At 38.0% G+C, this 13,092-nt stretch overlaps 1 protein-coding gene across 1 annotated transcript in view; it reads right to left on the bottom strand.

Annotated features, from left to right (window-relative positions):
* MTFR1 (mitochondrial fission regulator 1) overlaps positions 1 to 8,723 on the bottom strand; it is a 17,142-nt gene extending 8,419 nt beyond the window's left edge. The window contains exons 1-2 of the mRNA XM_009701263.1: positions 8,591 to 8,723; positions 5,209 to 5,307 (exon numbers count right to left, since the gene is read on the bottom strand). Of these exons, the coding sequence (XP_009699565.1) occupies positions 5,209 to 5,307; positions 8,591 to 8,656 (165 nt within the window). The 5' untranslated portion in view covers positions 8,657 to 8,723. The remainder of the gene's footprint in view (positions 1 to 5,208; positions 5,308 to 8,590) is intronic.
* Positions 8,724 to 13,092: the final 4,369 nt, after the last annotated feature.

The following is a 13,092-nucleotide window of genomic DNA, read 5'->3' as shown; positions in this document are numbered from 1 at the left end:
CTGCTGAACACTTTACAGAGGTTCACGGCTAACTACATATACTACCATGTGACATTATTGAACACTAAAAACCCAATGCAAATTGTTACCTTAAAGACAAACAAACATCAACATTCTCAAGTAGTTTGCTGTATTAACTCAAATAATATGTTTTTAAATTATATTCACGACTAGTAGTTAAAAAAGACATTAAGGCTACCAGTACTTTTTAAGTTTTTTGCTCTGATTTAGTGTTATTTTGAAAGCCAAATTCTGTTGGAAGTGTGTTTCCCTTCCCCCTACAACTTCCAAATTTCTATACAAGAATAAAGGTGTGTACATGACACAGGAGGAAAGAAAAACAAGAAAAGCAAAAAGCCATTTCTACTAGCTCAGTAATCACAAAGACTTTGAATGAGAGGTAGGATGCAATCATAACAGAATACACTATTTGCTAACAATTTTATTTACAGCATGCCAAATAAACTGACCATTTTCCAGCATGGTTCTGCCATTAGCTTTATAGCTGTTTGAAGCCAAAGGTGAGCAAGGCTCCAGAGACTGAAACCTTTCTTAGATTTACAGTTAAGTGACCTGAATGGAGATTTGAAAACTTGTTTGGACCATCAATACATGCTCCATAGCCACAACTATACAAAATGGTTTCAAATCTACTTTGAAATACTGGCTGCTTCCCTGGGATAAACAAGGTCACTACCTGGGTAGCCTGGGCTCAGTATCTTAGCAGATAAAACCTACTGAAACGTCTTTGAGTAACTTCTTCTGCTCAGTCTGTCACCTTGAGTTACTTCTCTCCAATGCAACTACACTACCTCTTTTGCTCGTATTACGTACAATCCACAGGTCAAATCTGCACATGAATCGTTGTAGCTGTTGAAGTGCTGCCTGCTGCTGGCAGCAGCCAAGAAGCTATTAATAACATCAAAGACGGTGGTGGTGTGTGATAGTCTGTGAAGACAGCCTGGATGTTAGCACAGGTCAATTTTCAAGGCAACTCACCTCTGTAAGAGGAAACTATTACATACCAGCAACTATGAAACGTTAGCATTAACCTGAATTTGTAGCAGACCTATCACAGTAGGACTGCAGTCTGCATGAAGTGAAACCATTTCTGAAGAACATCCACAGATATTTTAGTTGTAGCCTTTGATACACAAGTCCCAGGAAGATCTAAGTTGTGAGTTTGGGGTTGTTTTTCCCCAGGAGTTGTTACAAACAGCTTTGGAAATCAAGATTAGTCATCTTCACCTTACGCTCTCGCAACTTGTATGTGAGTCTTAATCGCAGCTCCCAGGAGTGTGTATTGGCACTATCAGATCATTTGGAAACAACAGGGTTTTTTCCAGGTAGCATCAGCACAGATGGTAATATGTTTATCACATTAACAGTTGTGCCTAATACCATCACAGTCTGCCTCTCTTTAAAACAGTCTAGAGAATTCTATGTCGCATGTTAGGATTTTCATTGTTTGAGGTTTCCTTGGCTTTTTTCTTTTTTAAAATAAAAAGATTTTCTTTACTTCAGCATCTGTATTAATGTTAACGGCAATTTAAAAACATCCATAATACATTAGCCACTTTTTGCAGGTGATACAGATTTTCCTGACAGTGACGGCCACATGAGCAACTATTATCAGGAAAAGGTTGAAGCCACATTTAAATAAAGGCACTAAACATGCATCAAAAATAATTTTATAAATCAACAGTAAGGAATGCATTTACCACTGCCAGGTTTCTTGTACTGTGAGATAAATAACTTCTAATCCAACATTTAGTAGCAAGCCTTCTGTTATATTGTGATGCAAGTTTCTTCTTACTTTTTTATTTGTATTTACAGGTAAACAGAATCTGCTTGTTACCCCATATACAGATGTTGCTTTTCTCTATCCCTAAAAACAGTAAGGCCTTCCACAGCAATGGATTTCGAATTTCAAGTTAATGCAAGATTTTTACTTTAATTTAAAGGTTAAAAGCCAACACTCATCTCTTAAAACCTTCGCCTGTCTGTAGAATGATGCTTAAACAACTCTGTGACTGCCCTATTCCTCCAGCCAATCTCAGCTGAAGAAAACTTGGACAACTGCTCTGCCAGCACCTGAAATGGAGAACACAGAGCTGAAAACAGAGGCCAAATTCTACTGAATGAAACGGTGAAAGCAGCCTGCTTTTCCTTCTCTGGAAACTATGTAGTTGCTTCCCCTGATGCTTCCTTCACAGCCTTTTTTGCCTTTTTTAGTGTGCATGTATGCTGCACACACACACCTGTTGGTTTCAGACCCTTTACTCCACAAATTTCTAAAGAAAAGACTACACACACTGTACTGTTTTGGCTGATGTCATAGAATTATAGAATATCTCAAGTTGGAAGGGATCCATAAAAAGAATCATCAAGTCCAACTCCCAAAGAGTCAGCCTCGCCAATTGTTTCTGCCCAGTTTCAAAGCGGTGACATTTCGCGTGTTAGGCAAACCTGATAATCACTACACTATGGAAACGCTGCTTAGGAGGCTGTCAAAGCAGGATCCCTACTTTTTGTTTGCTCCAGGAAGTGGAAAGTAAAACAAATATTTTCATACATTTAAGGACAGAATAAAACCACTAATTTCCAGTTACTAATACAATTAGATATTAAACATTTGGAAATACTTCGTCAAGTAGGACACACTTGCTACGATTTTTCAAATTAGTCCAGTACATTCTAATGTTTGCGACATGCACACCAATTCCTTAGATTTCTATTTGAGTTATCAGGTTTCCATCAGACAAACAGGAGAAGCATAGGACTAGAACAGAGATGCTGTAGCTGAAGGATACTATCTTGAGAGACAGTATTCTACGTTTGGTTGAATCTACCAAGGCTATACTGGTAAGTTTATCTTTTCCTGAAGACTACAGACAAACCTAAAAAATATGACATACAAAAGAATTATGAGAACCATTTTCATTTGTTCATGCCATATAGAGTATATAAGGTAAGCTCTGCTACCGCTTACTGAATACATAAGCACCATTTAGCAATTAATTTAAATGTTGACTAGGGCAAGATCCATAGAGACAGATACTACAACAGTCAGTAGATCTCAAAAATCAAAATGTTAGGCTGCTATTCTTTTTTTCAGACTAGCTGAACAAAAGCATGCTAGAAGAGAAAAAAGAATGAACACAACAGAGATATTCTTTCAATATCTCTTATCCATTTATTATAAGAAAAGTGAAGACTTGTGGAAAGTTTGTTGCTCTTAGGTAAAGTTAGAAACACTGATTATACACATGCACCCTCAGATGAGGCAAGTAAGGTTTGCTTTGGTGTTTAAATAAAGTGACTTACAGCAACGTTCAGTGCATGGTCCTTTCATAATATAGCTAAAGCTGGCAAGAAAGAAAGAGGAAGAGACAGCTATAGGAAAGTGTCAGTTGCAACAGCGTAAAAATAATCGAGACCAGTATTGAACTTCGCTATAGAATCTTAACGCTGAGATAAAGACATAAAAAACAGATGTTAGCATCACACTTTTACACGTTCAGCAGTTTATATATTAAAATAGTTTAATCCTGCATAAACCATATAAATTTTAATATGTTTCAAGGCTCAAATTTTGAAATTCGTATTTTTAATTCAATCAGCTCTGACAATCGTACTTCTATTTTCAGGATCCTTTCATCTAATAGAAGATGACTGTTTATACTTAGTGCGCATAAAATCTATGCAAAGCTGACTGAATGTCTCTTTAAGAGGAAAAAAGGCAAATATTTTATTTATTCTAACTCAGAATTCAGAGGAAGACATATACATACTTTCATTTCAACACTAAAAATATTCAGGAACAGATTCCCCAGATGTATCTTACAGCTCTTTGCAAGAATATAAAACAGAAATGTTTTCTTTTATGTATCATATTAAGTGAAAGCAGTATTTGGCTAACTATCTACAAATGAGCATCATCTTCCCTTGTATAGCCTTTACAGTACAGAAAATCAGAAACATTATAGGACGACTTCACTTTCTTTCAAATCTGAGGCACAAGGAGCCTTATTGCATGTCGTTTTGTTGTCCTTCTCACCTGCACAAATCCTCACCCCCACGGTGTATATATTTATTTTGTAACTTCTACCAAGCCACTAGTAGTGGGAGATGGTTGCCCCCTTAGTTTCTCAATGTAATTATTTAAGAGGCAAAATGTTTGTAGGGCTTTTACTATCACACCAAAAAGTCTTCTATAGTAATCTGAACTATGCTATAATTTCAAGTCCAAATATTGTTCGTACATTTCATATAGGATAAAGAAATTAATTTAAACAGTGAAAAATTTATCTGTGGGGAAATTACCTTGTCTTAGTGTGGGTGATGATTCTCACCATTCATCTTTATGTTCCCCAACCTTGCTTGGCCCAGGAAATGTTCCTCTCAGCTTGAGTTTCAAACACTAAATTTCTCCAATTCTATATCCGCTCCCTAGCCCTAACACACACAAAGTCGAAGTGATTATGTGTAACAGCTTCCATTTTCCCATCTGTTCCTGAAAGACTTGTTATAAAAAGCAAGAGTTTTCTCCTCCTTAAGCTCCTACCCTCACTCTTTGCCCTCCCACGATACGCAGTTGAAGTTAAAAGCAAACAAATCAGAAAGCTGCACAAAATTGCTGTTCCCCTTTCACCTGTACAGTGCTAGCCTTGCAAACAAAAGCAAACACGGTACTCATGTTATCTTGTTACTAATTTTTTTACTTTCTGATAAAGTTGTTTATTGTCCCAAATATTCTAAGTAGCATTGTTCATATTCACATGCCTCTTAAGCCTAGCTTCTAAGTACTGTTTATAGGAGTAAGTTTCAAACATTTTTCTCTTCTATAAATATATTTTTTCCTGAAAGTAACTTTTTAATACTGTATTGCCTTATTTTAGAAGTTCCAATTTTCTTAGGAAAAAAATTAGTTTCAAGTTTCACTATGTGTGCTACAGCAAGACAGATTCAGGTTTTAGGCAGTACAGAAGCTGAAGAATCCATATTTGGAAAAAATCTGAACTGGAAGTGGGAAGAACTGAGATAAGCTAATTCTCCTATATGCCTGGTTCATCATATTCTGCTTTTATAAACCCTCTAGTCATTTATTTAAACGAACTGCCTATTTGCTTAAAATCTTTTGATGCAAGAGCAAATCCCTTTATCAGTATAATGAAACACATATTCTAAACTGTTGAGAACACCTACCTGAAACTGAACTCTTGGACACTGTATAAGAGAGAGGTTAGTACCAATTTTTCTTACAATACTTCGAGATGAACCATAAGGCTTGCTTGACCAAAGCACCTAGACGGGAAGGAAAAAGAAAAAGAAGCCAGACTGTTAGGTAACTGATTTTTACATCATATTGGAACAGTTTTCTCTTAGCCTTCCACACTATGCTTGTGCTAAACGTATTTAAAGTTATTCCGTTCCTGCTAGAATAGAATAGAATATATACGGACTGGAATTTGTATCTTTCTATACCTGAATTGGCACAAAAATTGTTTTTGTCATTACAAGATAGCTATGGCTGTTTCAGTTCAAGATAGCCTTTGCACTGAGTTTAAATTCAAAGCAATGCATCAGGTAACACAGAAGGATTGGAAGCATCTTCAAAAGCATAATTTATCCATTTTCAAGACAATAAAGAATCTTCATTGGATCAGGCACCTCTTTTTAAGGGGTTTCAAGAAAAACCACTCAATCATGAATTCTACATTTCCCAAAATATCTTTTTCAATTAAGAGCTCTTCTAACATGGGAATAGTGTCTATCAGTCTCAATAAAAATAACTATCAGCTAGCATAAGCACAAAAATGTAACTGCGAAATTAAAGAGCAAAGAAAAGTAAAACAGGGAAAATAAATACATAAGAATGAAACTTTGCCCTAAAAAAATATACATTCACCTAGAGAAAATTGCCCACAGCATCTCAACAGACCTGGCTTCATCAGAACTGTTTCTACTGCAATTCAAATTTCCTCTACGTTGTTTCAACAGGGATTGAATTTGCTCTCTTTTGTTGTAGTTAATGACAGGAATGTTTGCTCTACTATTTACCATATTTGTATGAAATAAAATGAGACTTTAATCCTAGGAGAATACTACAAAATGAGCAAGAACAGAAACAAACAAAAAAACACAACCCAGAGGGAAGCAGGAGAGATTTCAGCACAGGGAAAGGCAACAAAAACAATGCAAAGAACAAAAAGAATAATGGGAAGACTCTAACACAGAGTATGTTGTTAGTGAACAATTAGAATACTGTATGGTAATTTTAAGAACTTGGCCAGTGTTTACTTATGGCTGTAGATATGAATTTACCACTCAGACCTCAGTTTTTAAAGGCCCATAGCTTCAAGCAAACTCAACATCCTGTTAGAAGGTTGACCCACAAAGAAAACTTAGATAAAATCCAGGCTATTAATATTGAAACAACCCTCACCAGGCATGGCAATATTGCCTGCTGATTAGTGCAGTTCAGTTGTGGGAGTTTCACAACACACAGCTGAATAATATTTTGATATACTAAGCAAAGATCACTAAGACTTTGGAGGTTCTATTAAAAAGAAAAATTTATGCTCCATGGTATTTATCCCCAGATTATGTTATCTCAGAAACTTCACACAAACATTTTGCCTATTTCTAAACAAGTACCTTTCCTGCCTCTGGCTTTACTGGAATGTATAAATTTGGACAAAATAAAAGTGCACTGCACATATGCTATGCTAGATCCTCACATCAGAGCTGCAGCTTTGCCATTAATCCACTCAGACCCATTTTCTCCGTTCTATGAAACATACATTCTCTTGCTTAATATGCTGCCAAACTTGAACACCATTTTTTTCAATGCAGAGTACTCTACTGATTCTGCATTTTGGATGCCTCAAAGACCTCACTTTTGTGACTATCACAATACTGTTTGTCGGAGCAAACAGCAAGTAGATCAGTAGCTTTCAAGAAAAAGTCACTGACAAACGGTACTGCAGTAATACAGCCTCACTATTCACAACAGATTCTGATGTTAGAAGCAAAACTGTTGGCAATAGCCTCAAAGCGATGTTGCATTGGAAAAAATAATACTAGTCAAGGGAAGGCTTAATTAATTACGAAAGTACTTCCACAACAGCAAAAGAGCCTAGACCACATGCTGTATTCCCAATGTAAGTGCAGTGCATTTTAAAGAAGTGGCAAAACTTGCTTAGATTGCTCAGACCACAGACAAGATGTTGACTAGCACCCAGATCCTCACAAATATTTGGTGCCCAAATGCCGTCAGGGTTGTTCAACAACAGTGGTCTGGCGCACCAAAACTTTTAATGACTCAGTTTTGGTAATTCAAGATATGCCAGGCCAATATTTTCAGAAAACTGCATGCAAGCTGTGCCACAAGCTATGTAAATAAAGTCAGCACACTGCTCAGCGAGCCAATAAGTCTCAGCACTGCTCTACTCAAGTTCACACAACTTGTTGACTTGAAGCACTGGCAGAGCAAGTCTGCAAAATATTACTTAGTAATACCTTCTTATTGCATCAGTGTTTTGCTGTTGTCCTGAACTTCTGGAAATATAATTGCACTATCACAAGCTTGATACAAGTAGAGAATGGGGGGAAATAGATTAAAAATTGTCCCCCCTCCTAATTTAGACTGAAAGATGTCACTCACAATGACCACAGCAACACCCACGGTAGTCGAGCATACTCTCACACTTTGAATTTTCAAAGTTACAACTACATGAAATCTCAGATCAAAGTTTGAATAAAATCCTAAAATACAGATTCTTATCGGTAATTTTAATTTACAATGTATAAACATTTTGCTCTCCCTAGATTTCCAAGATTGATAAAAGGTTTCTACTACAATAATCCAGAGTAAGAACTGCACTTCTAAGTACTGCACATAGCTGTTAAGGATTTCCCCACTGTTAAAACGTTAAAATATTTTGACAACTTATAGGGATTACTGCATTGAGGTCAGTACTCGTACTCAAAATAGTTTCCTAAAGGTCCCAGTGACAAAGCAGTTGATGTGTAGGAGATCTCTCTCTCTCTGCTAAGCATTCAAAGAAAACTCTATATACACTTTCCTCCAAGAGGAGAGCTATGCATGCACATTCCTCTGTTTCCCCAGTAAAGAACACAGCTGTGCTGCTCTCATGTACTGTAACACTTCCAGAACTAAATATAGCACAATTATCATCATCTCAGTTTCAGGGCACTTTTCATATCTCCAAGGTAAGAGCAAAGAAATAAGATTATTTAAGAATTAACATAACTGTTAAAAACCAGTTGAAAATTTCCTTCAGCTTCAAAACAAACATAGAAGTCCAACATGAAAAGCACTGTTTACAAAGTAAATAGTTATTAGATCTAGAAGGAACTGCATGGTATTTTTAACACATATATTACTCAATACTTCAGTGTCCAACTAGTAAACTTCATATTTCTTCAGCAACTCAGAATCATACAAGTATTGAGTATATTTAAAGCGTTCTGCTGGAATAGATAAGCACAAACTAAAATCTATGAAGTGCTTTCTATATCTGATTTTCTAAAATCAAACATGAAGAAAGTTTGAAACACTTACTGATTCCATGTTTAATCCAACTTGTTCAAAAGCCATCCTAATTAAGCGCTTAAGCCAGCAAATCATCTGGAACGGAAAAAGCCTTTCCAAATTTGGATTTAAGCCTCCCAAATCTACAGGGCTGCAGTGGTTCCATAGTACTTCTGAAACAAGAAACACAAGAATTTTAGATGCATGTTGTGCAACATATACAGAAGTAAACTCTTACATGTATTCCTAAGAAACCAAGATTTAGAAACAGTTACTGAAAACAAGACATGTTACATGACAACAGTTCCTAGTACTGCAAAGCATAGGCATTCAGAAGGCATTTACTTAATACAGGCGACAAAGATTTTTCAGTAGTGTCATTTTTAAGAAATCAAAGCTGTTGCAAAGTTAATGATTAAAAAGCTGGGGAAATGATTGCTCACTTGAGCTTGCACAGATGATGGTGTTCAACAACTCGAAGTGAGCACCAAACCCCACAGAATGCCTGCAGCTGGGGACTAGTACTAAGATTAAAGGCCCATACTCCTATCTAAAACTCGTTTCTATGCAGGAACAAACTACAGAAAGCTGATCACCTCTCTTCATTCATACTCTCTGACAGCTTGCTTGTTCCCTCCTTTTTCCCACAACTGAGGAGAGAAAGGAAACATGGAAAAATGACTGATGCAAGAAAATGACAGGAAACAGCGTAGATGTGGGACGTGAAAACATTCAAGTGATTTATAAAGTTGGACAGATTTCAAATTCTGTCTATTTATATGTACAACCATTCACTTAAATCAAGATGTTTTTATTGCTCCTCTAGTGAAAATGATGTAGTTTTTTGTTAACTGTGTTCTACACCAGTCATAACTTGGATGCCACTGAGAAGTGTACGCCACCAAAACCAAAAAGGAAGCCACAGATTTAGGTTTACGTTTGTTTTGTGTATCAGCCTAGAAACAACACTCTGTTGAACCACCCTGAGCAACATATTTGTAGTATGAACAACAGTGTTGCTGAAGCCACTATACATATATATATGTGTATGTATACATTGATGACTAAAGCAATGTGCAGTAAGGAACTTGTACTTGGGAGGTTTGAGAGTCAGGAGGTGGAAAAGCTATGCTGTTTGAAAGTGTCCACAAGCATTACAGTTAAACCATCACTGTTTCCATTACAAATGTTTTTTTTCAACAGTTTACAGTTCCCTAATAATAACCTGCTTCTTGTGGAAACTTGGCAGGAACCGTGCAACTCTACAGTTGTCTTTTTTTCAAGAGGCTTTAAAAAAACCAAAACCAGTTGGTGTTAGTTTCTCATCACCACAGAAAGCAAAATATATTTCCTAACAGGATTTTCTTTTGTTTCTGAATCAACTAGGAAGAAACTACTAATCTATCAGCTAAAGGAGGACTAATGAAAACATAAAATCAAAAAAGTTCTTAAAAAAAAAAGTGAATCAACCACCATGAGATTAGAATGGAAACTGTAATTGTTATAAGAAAAACAGTAAGGAAGAATAATGGGTTACATACCAAACAGCCACGAATATAAGCTACAATTACATAATAAATAAGTCATGGACTTTTTTATGGGAAGCTGGAAAAGTCTATTAGGGAAGCATTACCACCTACTTGATCTATTCTGCCTTTAGGCATCTGTTATTCTTCCCTTAGACAAGCTACCGTACAGACAGTATGGATCTTTGATCACATTGCACCTGCTGTGTTTTTTAAAAAATGAAGAATACAAGTCTTTCTACATGTCCCATATTAGATTTGGCATCATATCTGGCACTGTAGACATGCAGTGACATCAAAGAGACAGGAATGCTCCTTTAAAAGGTTAAACCTGTTCCAAAAGTGCAATACATGTGATGGACTCTGCCTCATTCCAAAGTTCAGACTTGTTGAACATGTAGTGTGGAAATCAAAGAGAAGGAAAATGGAAGGCATGTCAAGACATTCAAACAAAAGAGAAAAAAAAGGTAGAGTGTATTGCTGAGCACCTGCAGGGAGAGGGCTGGCTGGTAAAGGCAGGTGATAGGACTATAAAGGGATGACTCCATCCTGATGCATTGCTCTTTCAACAGATAGCCAGGTCATTAGTTTTAAAATCCCCAGACATAGTCAGAGTCATGTTTTTTTTCAGGAAGCGAAGAAAAGTTATTATTTTGTTTCTGATCAACTGGGAGGACTGAGTCCTTAATAACAGAGACAATTTGGACAGAAGTGAAAAGAGTGTTAGAACTTCCTCTGAGGAAATCAGAGCAGGTCTAGAAAGTTTCTGTGATCTCAAGAAACTGAGAGGCAAAGAGGTAAAGGAATGACACAAAACCTGACAAGATAACCAATTAAAGGCACAAAAGCAGATGCAGAAAAAAAATAGCATACTATTAGCATGACAAAATAGTATAAATATGAAGTAGTAAGTTAAAAAAGGCTAAGGTAAAAAATGGGTTCCAGCTTACAGGCACAAAAAAAAATAATCCTACACATGTATTAGGAGTAAACAGGAGACAAGAGATACAGCCACAATGTAACAGGAGAAGAAAGCAAGCAATAGGTGACATCGATAGTCAGTATATTCTGTGTTTTCACTTGAAAATGGTAGAAAAGACAGACACAGATGTTAGAACAGGTTTTAGACAACTCTGAAAAGTTATAGGCATCCAGGACAACAGCGTCTAACGAAATTCACCCTGAACAGCCCAGAAATTAGTCAAAGCAATTTGTGAAATGTTAGGGATTACTTTTAGAAACTTGTTCCATGAGATCCAAAAGACCCAGGAACAAAAGAAAGAGCACGATGACACAAAGCATCAGGAATAGTCCAAAATACTTATCCTGCCCTAAAACTTTTAGGTGACTTATTATAATTCCAGGTTCCAAGACTTTGATGGCCAAACACAAAAGAGCATTCATTCAACAAAACCACTTCAGTAAAATTATTATTTACAGTTCACATTATAAATCATTGGTTCCTCTGTAGCCTAAGAACTTACAGTACCTAAGAGTGGGGTCATCTGCTCCTTGCTCTGGTCAATGACCTGTTCTCTGCTTCTGCAGAAGAAAGCAACCCAAGTCACTCTGTAAGACTGCAGAGCACCAACCAGTTCCTGGATTAGTTTCCTCAGTTCCTGGCACTAAAGGAAACCATCATGCTTTAACAACCTCCAGCTAATTTGTTATCTAAAAGGAAATCTAAATGAAAATGCTTCTAAGTATATCAGCTTGATATGAGATCTATTAGTTTTCCAGAATTATCCCCGGACAAATGTGATACTCATTTCTTCCAGACTATATTGCACTACCCCTTTCTTCATAAATCTCAGTTATTTCACAATTATTTTATGTGTCAAGAACAGAAATAAGAAATTGCTAGACAGCAAGAATGAAAACATTAGCAAATTTTTCTCTCATGCTCTGTATACCTGCCGATTTCAGAACTAGGAGCTATATAGAGGGCTATGACCTTATTGGCATCACAGAGATGTGGTGGGGTGGCTCCTTTGTGCGGAATGTTGGAATGCAAGGATACTGGCTCTTTGGGAAGGACAGGCAGGGGAGACGAGAAGGGGATGTTGCCCTCTATGTCAAGGACCAGCAGGAGGGCACGGATATCCGCCTGGGGATGGGTGAGGAGCTGAACGAGCCTATCAGTCAGGATTAAAGGGAGGGCAGGGATAGCCGACATTATGGTGGGGGTCTGCTACAGGTCACTCAACCAGTAAGACTGAGCTAACAGATAGGAGCTAACTAAGATAGGAGCTAACTAAGGCTCATGGATTAGAGAAGCCTCACATTCACAAGCCCTGATCCTCATGGGGGACTTCAACCACCCCGATGTCAGTTGGAGGGACAACACAGCAGGACAGAAGCAATCCAGGAGGTTCCTTGAATGTGTTGATGAGAACTCCCTTCTCCAAGTGACAGAGGAGCCAGCCAGGAGAGGTGCCGTGTTGGGACTTGTTCTCACCACCAAGGAGGCCCTTGTGGGGAATGTGAAGCTCAAGGGCAGCCTTGGCTGCAGTGACCATGAAATGGTGGAGTTCAGGATCCTTAGGGCAGCGAGGAGGGCGCACAGCAAGCTCCCCTCCCTGCCCTGGACTTCAGGAGAGCAGACTCGGGCCTCTTCAGGGAGCTGCTTGGAAGAGTTCCATGGGATAAAGCCCTGGAGGGAAGAGAGGCCCAAGAAAGCTGGCTGATATTCAAGGATCGCCTCCTCCAAGCTCAGGAGTAAGGCATCCCAAGCAAGAGGAAGTCGGGCAAAACCACCAGGAGGCCTGCGTGGATGAACAAGGAGCTCCCGGACAAACTCCAACACAGAAAGGAAGCCTACAGAGGGTGGAAGCAAGGACAGGGAGCCTGGGAGGAATACCGAGAAATTGTCTGAGCAGCCAGGGATCAGGATAGGAAAGCTAAAGCCCTGCTAGAATTAAATCTGGCCAGGGACATCAAGGGCAACATGGAAAGCTTCTATACGGATGCTGGAGACAGAAGAAAGACTAGGGAAAACGTGGGCCT

Source organism: Cariama cristata, unplaced genomic scaffold, assembly GCF_000690535.1.
Source record: "Cariama cristata isolate BGI_N322 unplaced genomic scaffold, ASM69053v1 scaffold18065, whole genome shotgun sequence".
Taxonomy (NCBI): Eukaryota; Metazoa; Chordata; class Aves; order Cariamiformes; family Cariamidae; genus Cariama; species Cariama cristata.
This window is presented reverse-complemented; position numbering and strand designations above follow the sequence as displayed.